The sequence below is a fragment of the Parasteatoda tepidariorum genome, chromosome 11 (genome assembly GCF_982258835.1).
Source record: "Parasteatoda tepidariorum strain Cologne lab strain chromosome 11, Ptep-v5.0, whole genome shotgun sequence".
Taxonomy (NCBI): domain Eukaryota; kingdom Metazoa; phylum Arthropoda; class Arachnida; order Araneae; family Theridiidae; genus Parasteatoda; species Parasteatoda tepidariorum.
In genome coordinates this window covers 22,691,082-22,704,892 of record NC_141765.1, presented here as the reverse complement: position 1 = coordinate 22,704,892, position 13,811 = coordinate 22,691,082, and the positions used below count along the sequence as shown (strand labels likewise).

Genomic DNA, 13,811 nt, shown 5'->3' with positions numbered 1-13,811 from the left:
AAACCCAGTGTGTCAACAAAAAATGTTTTTGTTTTAGAAATAAAGTTCTTTGTAATTCCAAGTGTCATTTTAGTAATCCTTGTTGTAACAAATGATTTTATGGTACGTTTCCATAAATACCATTTATGCGCTGCATAAATTAGATAAATTGTTTATTTTTCATTTTAATTGTCTATCATTAGTTTATTTATAGATTATCTAGTTATTTCATTTTAGATAAATTGTTTATTTTACACTTTAACTGTCTCTCATTAGTTAATTTGTCGAATACCTAGTTATTTTATAGAATAACTAGTTAAAGTGTCAAATTAATAACATATTACACACTTTAACGGACATGATCAGTTATTTCATGGAATAACTAGGCATTCTATGAAATAACTGCATTATATACTTTAACGGTAACATATACATCATTGTTTTTCTAATTGAAATTAAAAAGCAGTCAAAATGACTTCCTTGGGCAATCTAGTGTTAGAAATATATATTTCCCAATATGTCAATATATTTTGAAATATCGAAGTATCAGAATGACGATATATTTTTAAATTTATTTCCCACCGTATATTGTGATTACGATGTCTTACGATAAATATCAGAATAATGATAATATCTCATGTTTACCCAATTCCTTCTATTTTAATGGATTTTATATAGACCTTTTATTTTGAAATAGCTTAGTTATAACACATTTTATTTTAAAATTATATTTAATGGATATATATTTTGCGAAACATGATAGGCTGTAAATGGGAATTAGGACAAAAATGATTCATAGTTTTGTCACGTTAAGAGCTTGCGGCATGTAGTCGAGTTATGTTACACAAAGACTACATAAAAATTACCTGATTTACCTAAATCTAATTTAACTAAATGATCAACAGGATGTCTACTGTTATTACAGTTTTTATTTCATATAAGTTTTTGTTTATTTCTTTTAACAAAAAGGTAACATATTAAATGAAGAATTACATAGGAATCATTCAAATGGTCAAAAACTATTAACGTGACCAAAAACATGTTACACATCTACATCAGTAGCATACATACACTGTAAAAAATTACTGTATAAAGTACTAGCAATTTGGGTGCATCATCCGTAAAATCAATTTTCACCGTAAAATATTATACCATAATTTTTACAGCAGTATTTTTTTAATTAGAGTAATTCAGTGATTTTACGGTAATTATTACTGTAAAAATTACTGTATATAAGATTTTTTTCTTGTTTCGTAAAATGTTTCGATAAAAAGGGATTTTGCGGTAAAATGTACCGGCACCCTGAGGAACATTTTACCTCAATCTTTCTTATCTGTGAAATCCATTTTCTCCGTAAAATATTACATCGTAATTTTTACGGTAACACCTATTTAATTAGAGTACTTCAGTGATTTCACTATAATTATTACTGTGAAAACTACGGTATTACAGATTATTTTTGTTCTGTAACATGTTCCGGTAAAAATAGATTTTACGGTATAATTATCTGCCACCCTGAGTACCGGTACTTTTTATCGTAATTTGATCTTGGATTTTTTACTATGTACTATTAAATTTTTAAATTAATCGATTATCGATTTTCTTAGATTACCATTAGGTTATTATTCGTTAGAATACACCATTTGAAACTTGCTAAATATTATTCAATGTACACTTCGCAGTCCAATGTTAGTTTTTAGACAATTTAAAAATTAAAATGCTGCCTGTCCTCTTTAAGTATGAAATCATATTGCAGTAAATTGAATTTCTCTCCGGTCACTCAAAAAGAAGGCAACCCATCTGACAAATATCTGATTAGCAATTTACCTAAGTCTTACACAAAATGGACGTTTTCATTTCGACAACAAGAAACTTTCATTTGATAAATTATATAATATCAGCGCATTCTTTCGAATCAATTTAGAAAATTATCTCAGCTAACTCCAAGTTTCATTCAACGCCAGTCTCAAGGGAGCTAATCACGTTAAATTGTAAGCAGTCTGAATCTACATTTATCTGAGCGAAAATTAGTATTTCACCCCTCTTGGGATCAAAATTCGAAGAAGGTGTTGTTGGGTGTAGTGGTGTAAATTTCATTAATCTCGCCTCCTAGTGGTTTAGGAAAAAAAAACACATGTCTCATATGTTTCCCGCCTTCTTCTGTTTCATGTCTGTCTTGAAAGCAGAAATTTTTCTACAATTCCCATGGAGTTTTATGCGCTCACACAAATAATAGGGTATTTGACTATTAAACTTAGAAAAATGAGCGCTGTTTTCAGTTTCGGAAATGTGTAGGAAAATTAATTTTAGAGCAATTTGTTGGTTAATCTTCAATATTTAAGCAGTATGAAGGTTATAATAGTATTTTAAAAGAAAATTATTACTCTCGATATAGCAACCACGGTCATTCAAAGGAAAATGAGCGATATAAAGTGTTGTCAATATATCGGGGTGCACAAATATATCATAAATTTTAACTCACAATAAAAAGTACTAGGCGTATTTGAACAAAATGCTATACTTTAATAAGAATAAACTAATGGAATAGTTACTAACCAGCTTTATAACTAACTCATAGGATTTAAAAACGGAACTAAATTTTAGTCGCGATATAAAGACGATTCTGTACGACGCTCTAGTGAGCGTTAGAATGAAATAGCATCTATGCAATTTAAATGAGACTTGATGAATCGGTTGCTATAATGGAATTGTCACTGTAATGGGAGTTGTACTAAAGAGGTATGCAGTATATAATGAAATTCTTTTTTTTCGGAAGAGGTATACAGTATATAATGAAATTCTTTTTTTTTAATTTTTGTCGTACAAATTATGCAGACTTAGTGTTTTTTAAATAAGGCTTTAAAAAGGCAACATAATGTCATACACGGAGAAAAAAATTCTTGTATAATAACTGTACTGTATGGTAATTAAATTTCTAGTAAAAAACAACAACATAATTTCGGTTAAATAAAGACAAAATATATGGTATTTAAACCACTCATTTGTAATTTTTCCGCTTTTATTGTAACTATTTACCGGAAATTCTGGTTTTCAAAATTATAGTTCTTATTACTAGACATTTAGTATAAAATGAATCTGAAAAGTATATTTAACCGAATAAGTGGTTTTTATGCCGTGCTCTAATTTATAATGATAAAATTACCAAATTTTACCACTTTTACCAAATTTTATCTTATAATATAGAGCCATATTTTATTTTTAATTTTACTAAAATCATAATGAAAGAGCTGGGGTGAAAATAACCGAGCTTCTTGATGTTCCGATAGAGCTAGAAACATGGTAAGTTGTACCATATTCTGATGGTTTTGACCATACTTTTTTCTCAATGTAGGAACTATTTTTTTTCCACATGAATTTTACAAAAGTTATTTTAAAATTTTCCTTTCTTTAATAAATGGAATAAATGAAAGCGAGTATCGGTAGATAATATAGTAGACCCAGTGGAGTTTTTTTCAAGTCAGTATCAATAAGCCAAAGAAAGAGTAAAATGTATTTATTTATTTATTTAATTTTTAAGCCAGAGTCAAAATAATTCGTAATCTTTTTCCATTTTTCAATCAGAGTCATAAGTATTTTTTTATTTTTATTTTTTGCTAGAATCAAAAGCAGTTTCTAGCATTTTTTATTTATTTTCAAGCCAGAGTCTTAAAGTAATTTTTGTAATGATAAAGTTACTATAATATCAAGATACGAAATATGATTTATAAAAAAACAAAAAGCAATTCGCGTAACTATATTCTACTCAAGAAATGAATTCCGACTTGTATAAGATAAATTTAAGAATGAGTCTATTAAATTATGAACGTTTCATTTTATTTAAAAGTGATAAAATCTTTTACAATTTTAAAAGTTTACAGAAATCTTTAATCTGGAGTATAATTACGGTTATCTAGGAAAGTTAATGATTTGACTGCGTGTCTAAAAGCTATTGAAATTGCACAAGCTTGATTTACGAAATGTCTACAAAATTAGTTTGATAAAAGGTAAAATGATTGCTTGATATTTTAACTAAATTTTAAAATCTAAATCGGAAACTATTAATGTTCTTTCCACTCTTATAATTTTTCTTTGTAAAAAACAGCTATTAGGACAATGATTATTCTATAAAAGCTATTCTATCGGTAATTAAGACATTGCTATACACTGCTTTGATTGCTATACATAATTAGAGTTAATTAAACTAATATTCTGTTGTTTGATAAAATAAATTTCAATAAATATAATTATTATTTTACTCAAAGTGATGGAAATGCAATGTTATTCAAATATTTTAAAAATTAATTTAGATTTATCTTGCTAATTAATACATCAGCAAGTAGTAATTTAATAGCACATCAGCAAAACGTAAAACTTTGAGGATAGTAAAATAAAGGGCTCTAGAAATTTTCAATTTTTGAAATTAATAAACAACACCTGAAGATGTTTGAGAGGTTCGGTGTGTCCAGATTTACAATTGTTGATGAAAACCAAATGAATTTAAAAAAGATGATAGATTACATGGTTTTTTACTTCACACAAATGAGGAATGATGTTACATTTCTGCCTGGTTTTTACACTAATTGAAATAGTTGTGTTATACAGTTTAAAAAAGAAAAAAAAACTTTCGATTTAATGGTCAAATTTTAAAGTACTGAGCTCAATCTTAAGAGGACGCCATACGGCGGAAGAAAATTTTCGTCACAAATTCTCTCACTCCTTCATTATTAATTTAAAACTTAAAAGAAAGAAAAAATAAATTCAGGCAAACCTAGAGTAAGTCACAAAGTTTCAGTAGCTGAAAAATATACTTCAAAATATTAAAATGCAAACAAATTATTAGAAGAGAACTTCACCGTTGCGTAATCCTAAGTTATCTCTTCACAATTTATTTTCATTTGCAAATTTAAAAACTTTTTGCAGTGTTTGAAACTTTATGGCTTACTCTAGGTTTGTCTGAACTTACTTTTTATAATAACCTAAATTTTAAATTAGTAATGAAGGAAAAAGAGAATTTGCGAAGAAAATTTTCTTCCGTGGTATGGCTTCCGCTTAATGATTCGACCCTTAATACGACCCTTAATACGACCCTTAATGATTCGACCCTTAATAAGGCCTACCCTTAAATACTCTAAAATATGCTAATTGATTAGTGTATACGATTATCAAGTTACGAAATCAGACACAAAAACGTACTTTCTCTGAATAAGCATGCGTTTTTTCTACGCATTAGGATTTTTAATACTTTAAAATAATGAATGTAGCAGCAATCTGAAAAGCGATTGTGAGTTGGGGCCACTTAATGTTAATTTCACATTCTGCGTGTTTCGCCATCTCAAGAAAGTCGTATTTTTAAGTTTTTAATTCCCAAGAACTATTTGACTGATTGTTTTACAACTTTGGATTTTGTAATTTAAAATTAAGTAGATTAAATTTAATTCCAGACTGTGGAAATCCTTTACCATATTTCGAATGTTAGAAATCCAATTCATTCATCGAATTCATCCAAATTTATTTTGTAACTTAAAATATCGTCTGCATCAATTATCTGAAGATTGAGTTGTAGTTACAAGAAAATCTGATCATTGGAATAAAAGTTATTCAGTGTTTAGTGTTTTTAGGGTGTTCTTTTTTCTTTTTTTCTTCTTCGATTCTTTTGCACATAGTCAAGAATACTTTAAAAATATAAGAAAGGTTGTCTAGCATTGTTCTTGCACTGACCTCCTCCTATTTAAAATTACCATTAATTTCTTATTTTTGATTCAAAATACATTTATTGATGTTAATAGTGTTTTCAGAATTATGTGTTTAAGAATATACTATAAGAGAATACGTGTATAAGTAAGTATAAAAGTTTGATTTTTTTTTCAAAGATTTTGATTCATTATGTTAATTAAGATATTTTTTAAAAACTTTTTGAAATAGTGTAGGAGTTTTAAACAAAAAGTTTAATTGATTTTTTTGCATCTTAATGCGCGATCACTATTTTAAACAGAGAAAACACAAGTTAAACAATACGAAAAACACAATTTACATTCTAAATAGTTATAGTATATAATACAGACTATTTTATATGATTTTATAGAATTTTTGAGCATTTTTAGTAATGTTTCATGCAAATGGAAAATTTTAAATAATAAATTGTAAATATGTGCTTCAAAGAAAGACACTTTGAATGAAAATATAGTTATAGTTAGTGATTTCTGAAATTTTGAAATAATTTTTCTAGTGTGTTCTGATGTTAGATTTTCGTACGGTTCTTACATTAATCGAAGCAACTGCATGGTAGGCAATAAAAAATCATTAAAATTTTTTAAATTTTTTCGGAGAGATGTTGAATTAATTGGTTCCCTTCAATTGCTGTTTAATGTAATTTGCAGGAAAAGTAACACTACAGAATGGGGTACAACGTACAAATAAATAAATAAATAAATAAAAATAAAATAAGTAAATAAATGGACCCCCTAAATAAATTTTGATCTTATGATTGGATCTTCACGTGCCAGAACTAATAATCAAAAAGTAAAATTAACATTAAGGGGTCCAAACTTTGGACCACTCTACTGACCAACTATGGGGATCATATTTTCCAGATTGTGGCTCCCCTTTATATTTTGGGGGTCAGAAATCCAAATCCATCGAAAAAGGTATGTTTATTCAGAGAAAGTACGTCTTTGTGTCTGATTTCGTAACTTAAAACATCGTCAGCACTAATTATTTAGCATATTTGAAGTCACCTCTTGAACCATTAAGATGGAATTCTAGATTGAAAAGATCAAATCATTAGATCAAAAATTATTCATATTTAGCGCTCTGTATCCAACGTTTCACAATAACGTGTTTTATTATAAGTTAAGTAAAAATTAGTTAATATTTTAGCGAAAAAAGTTGGACTATTATTTGTTTATTTTAATTAATTAATTCATTCATTTTTTGTTAAAGAATGTACCCGAATTCATAAGATATATCTTTTAGGCAAAATAATAAAGATGTTAAAAATAATTAACTGATATGTAACAAAATATTTTTAACCTTAATTTCTGAAAACTGTATGCAAAATTACCTTGTTGATCGAAAAAGGCATTATATTATTTTTAACCCATTTCCTTGTGTTTTTTTTCATTCTTCATTTTTTAACACTTTTATAGTTTGTTAAAATATTGTTGTTTACGTTGTTCACAATTGTTGCAGAATATTTGCTCGTCACGCATTTATAAATGACGAGAAAATATTTTTTCAAGTGTTGTAAATGACTGCTATAAGTATTCATTGAATATTGTCTATGGGAATAGCCTACAGAATTGTAGGTAAAGTGCATTTCCGGATAATCTGAAATAAGAAATTTCGAAAGACATTAAGATAGAGTGACAAGATAAACTATTATCGTTAGGTCAAAAGAAAATTTATGTTCCTGAAACCTGATTATAGAGATAAAAATAATCACCAAAACATTATCACGTATACTTTGTGTATATCATTTTCAATGCAAAATGGTAATCAACTGAATGCTATGAAAAACGTTTGAATTGAGTTGAAAAGTTTGAAATACAGACAGTAGTTTCGGTACTACAATCAATCATACATAATCAGTAAAGTGATACAAATTTCAATTATATACTTGTACATAAAAGTGAAGCGGTCGTAAGTCTTTCGAAGTTGTTTATTGGTTATTCTAAGACGCAAAATGAAATTAAGGAAAAACGTGCCTTCACGCAAAAATTCTTTTAAGGTAATGAAAAATATTCAAACTAATACACATTGAAAAAAAATAGGAAAAATATATTCTATTATGATCAGTTATGTTATGATCGTGTCCTAAATTCACACGTTATATATATATGTGTATATATCTTGGTATTCGCCAAGATATATATATATATATATATATATATATATATATATATATATATATATATATATATATATATATATATATATATATATATATATATATATATATATATATATATATATACATATATATATGGAACATTTTGTTAAAAAGCCTATTACGTAAAATAGAGTTAAATTGAATTAAGGAATCAGTACGGAATCCAGTGCTCGAGAACACAATTATTTACTTGTAATGAATTATTTTTTATAAATAAATTAAAAATTTAAGGATAGATTCTTTGTGGTAGACGAATTATTAAATGTTATCCGGATTAAGTTACAAAAACCATTGTGTTTCAAATCTAATTAACGACTAGCTCTTTATAATTTTATTGCAATTTTAAAAATGAAAAGTTATCAAAATTATTCTGAAGTTGTTAAATAGCAATTGAGCCAAATAGAACTAACACATTTTGTTTGCCAAATGCTTTAACTAAATGATAACTGAATTATTCATTTAAGCTGATATAAAAATTTACTGATGATAAAATTTATTTCTTGTGTCGTTTCTTTGCTTATTTTAATTTTTGTAAGGTTTCCTAAAACAAGTTTTTTTTTCTATAAAATTAACGTAATTTCGTAAAATTAGTTGAGTATTATGAAGTTATTTAGCTTTATAAAATTATTATTAAGAGAAGTTAAGTCTAATAAAAAGTCCAATTAGTTTAAGGAAACTAATTCCGTTTAGTAAAATATCATTAAATAAAAGCAAATGATTTTAATAACCGCAAACATGCAGATCAATGTCTTAAAATTGGTTAATTTATTGAAATTCGTTTAGTATAAAAACTAGCTCCATTTAATAAAATTAGTTTCGTTTAATAAATTAAATAAGTTTTTAAAAATTCATGTTTGACAAATGTAAAAAATATTAAATAAAACAATAAAGAATTATGCAGGCATATGTTATGAATAATGTTAATAGAATAAATAATAACAAATTAAATTTGAAAAAAGAACGTTTCCATCTATGAAACATTAACTCAACTCTAAGTTAACTCTGAAAATAGCAACTGGAAATTAATTTTTCATTGTTTTTCTTCTTTGTATTTTTTTAAATTTATCTAAGTTTGAAAAAAAAACAATTAACTAATTTCTTTAAATAAAATTAGTTTCATTTAATAATAATAGATGATTATTACAGCAAAAAGCACAAAGAACGATTTTATAAAACTGGTGAATTTAGTGAAATTCGTTTAATATAAAAACTAGCTGCGCTTAATTAAGTTAAATAAGGTTTTAAAGCTTCATATTTGGCAAATATAAAAAAATAATTAATTAAACAATAATGAATAATGTGGGCATATGTTATTAAATTTGAAATAAAAAGTTTCTAAGAAACATTTAACTCATTATAGCTATAATATAAGTGAACCCTAAAAATAGCAACAATAATTAATTTTTCATTGTTTTCTTTACTTTGTACTTTTTTTAATTCATCTAAGTTAGAATAAAAGTAAAGAAAACAGTAGCTCCGCTAAATTAGTTGGTCATCATAGCTTAAAAATCAATTTAACAAAGGTTTTAAATGAAAAGCGCCTTCCTAATCACGAAAAAACTACCTCCTTGAAAAATTAATTGAATGCAACCTACTTTAGGTAGTATGTTTGAAAGGTTAAGTATCAAGTAACATCATGACTTGGTCATTTTAGAACTGGAGGGATGAAAAGAAAAATGTGACCTTATGACTCACTATTTTAGATGCTCTTTAGAAGTTTTTCTTCTTCATTTTAGGATCAACAAGAGGTTTCGTTATGAGTTATAAATCAACAAAGGTAGTTTAATGCAACTCACGAAAGAAATTAGCTCATGTTTTTTTTAATTTTTTTATTTCATTTAGATTTTATGTTTTTCTTCAATAATTTTATGGTTTGTTTTTTATTTATTTTTATTAATGCTGCTGATGCACTAGCAGACATAAAGCTGCTGATGTTTTAGAAAAACTTTTTTTTATTTTTATTTTATCCCCTGTCAGCGTTAGGGACTTAGCAATACTTGCAATATTTATTTCCAAAAACTTGTAGATTTATAAAGTATAATTATAATTATGCGCTTATTTAGAAATACTATTAACTATTTACTTTAATTTTTTCTTTTGCTACTTTGATTCAGTATTTATGGTATATTTTTCATTTATTTATTTTGATGGTGCTGATACATTTAACAGACATAAAATTATAGATGCTTTTTAAACTACATATTTTTTTAAACCTCATCCTCAGTTATTAACAGTCGATGCGCATAAAGAATGCATTTTTCTTACAATATTCATTTCTTCAATTTTGGGCATTTAAAACTTACTATTATAATTTATGAAATTCTTTTATTCATAAAAACTGTTATTAACGAATTTACTTATAATACTTTTTTATTCATAAAACACTTGTATTCTTAAAATACTTTTATTCATAAATATTTTATAATGTTATTCTCAGTGAAGAACCACATAACGGATGAGCCGTTCTTACAAGGAAATGAAAAGCCTGGTGAAATTAATGCACTGTATGTTAATAACGAATCTGATATAAAAAAAACATAATTCAGCTAAATGAAACCAAAACATGAGGAATTTACACCATTCATCGGTAATTTTGCCGTTCATATGGCCGTTGCCGTTTAAAAATTTATGGAGATGGGTATACTTCATGATATCAATATTTTGGCTAGGACGTGTACATGAGACCACTAGCTAAACAGAACTGTCTCCCGGGTCATGTATGCGAGATGCAAGAGTTTTCACTGGTAAAAAATCTCTTTTTGTAAGAGATTTTTTAACGGATCTTGAACACTTTAACTCAGCTGATTTCAAAGTACGCTGTTAGGGATGCTTCTCAGTTATGACTTGTTCAGAAGCAGTTGATAATAAAAAAACGCTATTAGAGGCGTAAGATGAAATTTTCGGGAACGGGTCTCTACGTAATTTTAATACTGATGATGTGTCCTAACTCTCTTAGAAGTTTGTCGCAAAATTTATACGACCCCAGTTATATATAATATTTTTAAACTTGTACGTTTCAACAAAAAACCAAAGATGCCATTTAAAAAAATCCTTAGCTTGAGGAGCAAAGCTAATTTCATATTTGAAATCTCCACTCCCGAATTAGGCGAGATCAAGTATCTGTATAGTATAAATGCAACTAAATTGTTTTCCAGTGTAATTAATTCAAAATAATGACTTGAATCCCTAATTTAAAGTAATTATTTCATTGCAATCAAATTAAAAATATTTTACCTGAACGATACATCAGATTATATCTTCTACAACCTGGACTCTGCAAACTAGCTATTGCTGAATCTGAGTCACTATGATATCCAGATATATCACTGCTACTTGTGTCCTCGTCTCCATCGTCTCCAAGTTCTTTCATCAATTCCAGTACTCGAGAACAACCTTTTGAAAATTTCATTAAAATTGGAGCAACAACTGCATTTGGGTTGACATCTTTTACCTCTTTTTTAAGCTGTGTGAATTGAAATATGATATCTTTATCAATTTCAACTCTTTTTCTTAAAATTTTCAATAGAAGACCCAAAGAATGATCTGTTAAAGTTGGTTCAATGACATTCAGCAGAGATTTGTTTTTAATGAGTCGCTCTTGAATTTCATCTTGTCGGAGACTTAACTGCCTTTGGTGACTTGCTTTTGTTGGTGCTGGACCATAAGAAAGAGATTTAGTGTGCTTTGACGTAAGACAATCCAACTTTTGAACAGCTATTTTATATTGGTGAATTGCTCTCTCCAGTTCAACTTTTAATGCTTCATGTAGGTTCATTAGAATTTTGTCTGATGTTCCTACAAGTCCATGTTGACCAATCCCCTCGACAGCCTTTTCCAGTGCTCTTTTTCTGCCAATCATTTGCTTTTTCAATCTTGGCTCCGATAAAACAATCATCTGAAAATGGACAAACAAAAATGTTGTTTGAAAAATGAATTGTAAAAATTGTGGAGTTACAAATTGTACAAATACCAATAAAGACAATGTGTAAATTAAAATAAATTAAGCTGCAGTGAAAGTTTCTCAAGTTGACTACTTGTTCAACAACTTGTCATTGCTTTTGTGGTTAACTTAGACTGGCATAAATAACTGACTGGTATTTATATAAATTCGTCACCAAAATATAGATCAATGCAGATAAATAATCATTAAAATGTTTTTTAAGTTTTATTTAGTTTTAAAATGAGATTAATTGCAAAATAGAATTAAAATTTGTTCGACGAACTTTTTATTAAATTGATTTGTTAAAACGAACAAATATGCATATTTGGTATTTTAGCATACTAGTAATTTAATATAAAGAATTTCTTAATGTATCAGTACATAATAACGTATGCAGTTATTTGGCGAACCCCTCCTCAATGCAGTACTTGTAATTTTTTCGCTCACAATTCATCACATTTTAATAACGTATCCATTTTTTAACCAATATCGTTTAACGTTTCTTGGGAGTTCTATTTTATGCAAGCAAGAATTTTTGGATAACAGTCATCATCCTAATATTTTTGTGTAGTTGCGTGTTTTAATACATTTACAATTTTAATACATTTTCAATTTTATTCACTTTTGTAAACAACTTATCATCTTCGTACCATTTTACTTACTTTGTATATTTTGGATTGTATTCATACCTTTTATCTGATTTTATTTCCCCCCCCCCCATGTGCCATTTTATCAGTTATGATTGCAAGACAATTAAAGTGTTGTATGCATTTTGCCTTTCGAGCTGTTTTACCGTATTGTTAGGCACAGCATGCTCTCTTTTGGATTTGTGCCACTAAATCCTGCATTCAATCCAATCCCATGCGGCTAGAAAATTTAGTATTATATTTATTTAGATATTTTAATATAATTAATTTTGTTATGCATACAAACAACAATTATTTGCCCATCACAAAATGAAAAAAAATTTTCCGAGTACTATCAACTCACAAAGAGGCGTAGGCATTTGGTTTCAGATATTTTTTTAATATAATTTCACCAATTTAATGAAATCCTAATACATAAGCTAACTGCATAAAACATTAATAATTGTTTTCTGGTCAAATTAGGGTAAACCAACCAGTGAAGGAACATTTCCCAGTAAAGGAACACTTCATATATATTGATTAAAAATAAGAATTTGAAAGTTTTTTTTTAGATTGATTGGTAACAATAGCTTACTGCCAAACAATAGGAAGTCATCTAGCAATATTTTGGATTACCTGGTCAAATAGACTTCTCTGGAAAATTTTTTGAATCTGTTAATATCTCTGCAACACCTTGTTTCATTGAAAAAATTATAAGGTGAGTGTTTGTATTTATATGTTTGAAGTGGAATTAATTGTATGTAGTAGTCTTATTTTTCTCACTGTGAAAAAGAGAATTCAAAATATAGTTATTGAAGTTACGTTTTATTTTTTTTAAAGCACCATAGCATAATCAAGTACTAAGATAAGGGGGTGTTTATTCACTGGATCACCAAACGATGAAAAACCAGTGAAGGAACAAGTGTTCCTTTACTGGGTTTTTCTCCCAGTTAATGAAAATAAAAGAAATTTTTTAATTTTCTTGTACTTTTAGTCATATTATACATCAAAATTCTGTTTAAAAGACAAAAAACAACTTCTAACCAGTGAAGGAACAGGCATGTTCCTTCACTGGATCACCAAACGATGAAAAACCAATGAAGGAACAAGTGTTTCTTTATTGGGTTCATTTCTCAGTTAATGAAAATAAAAGAAATGTTTTAATTTTCTTGTACTTTTAGTCATATTATACATCAAAATTCTGTTTAAAAGACAAAAAACAACTTCTAACCAGTGAAGAAACAGGCATGTTCCTTCACTGGGAATACTTCCAGTGAATGAACAGTAATGTGTGAAATATGATTTTACATGACTCTAGGATAAGTAATTCTGCTATATAGAGGACAACCGAAATTTTGTTAAAAATTGCATGAATAAT

General features: G+C 27.4%; 1 protein-coding gene across 1 annotated transcript in view; it reads right to left on the bottom strand.

Moving 5' to 3' along the window:
* The window catches only part of LOC107452634 (uncharacterized), a 59,409-nt gene that overhangs the window by 30,962 nt on the left and 14,636 nt on the right, over positions 1-13,811 (bottom strand). Inside the window, exon 2 of the mRNA XM_016069176.4 lies at positions 11,102-11,762. Coding sequence (XP_015924662.1) covers positions 11,102-11,762 — 661 coding nt within the window. The remainder of the gene's footprint in view (positions 1-11,101; positions 11,763-13,811) is intronic.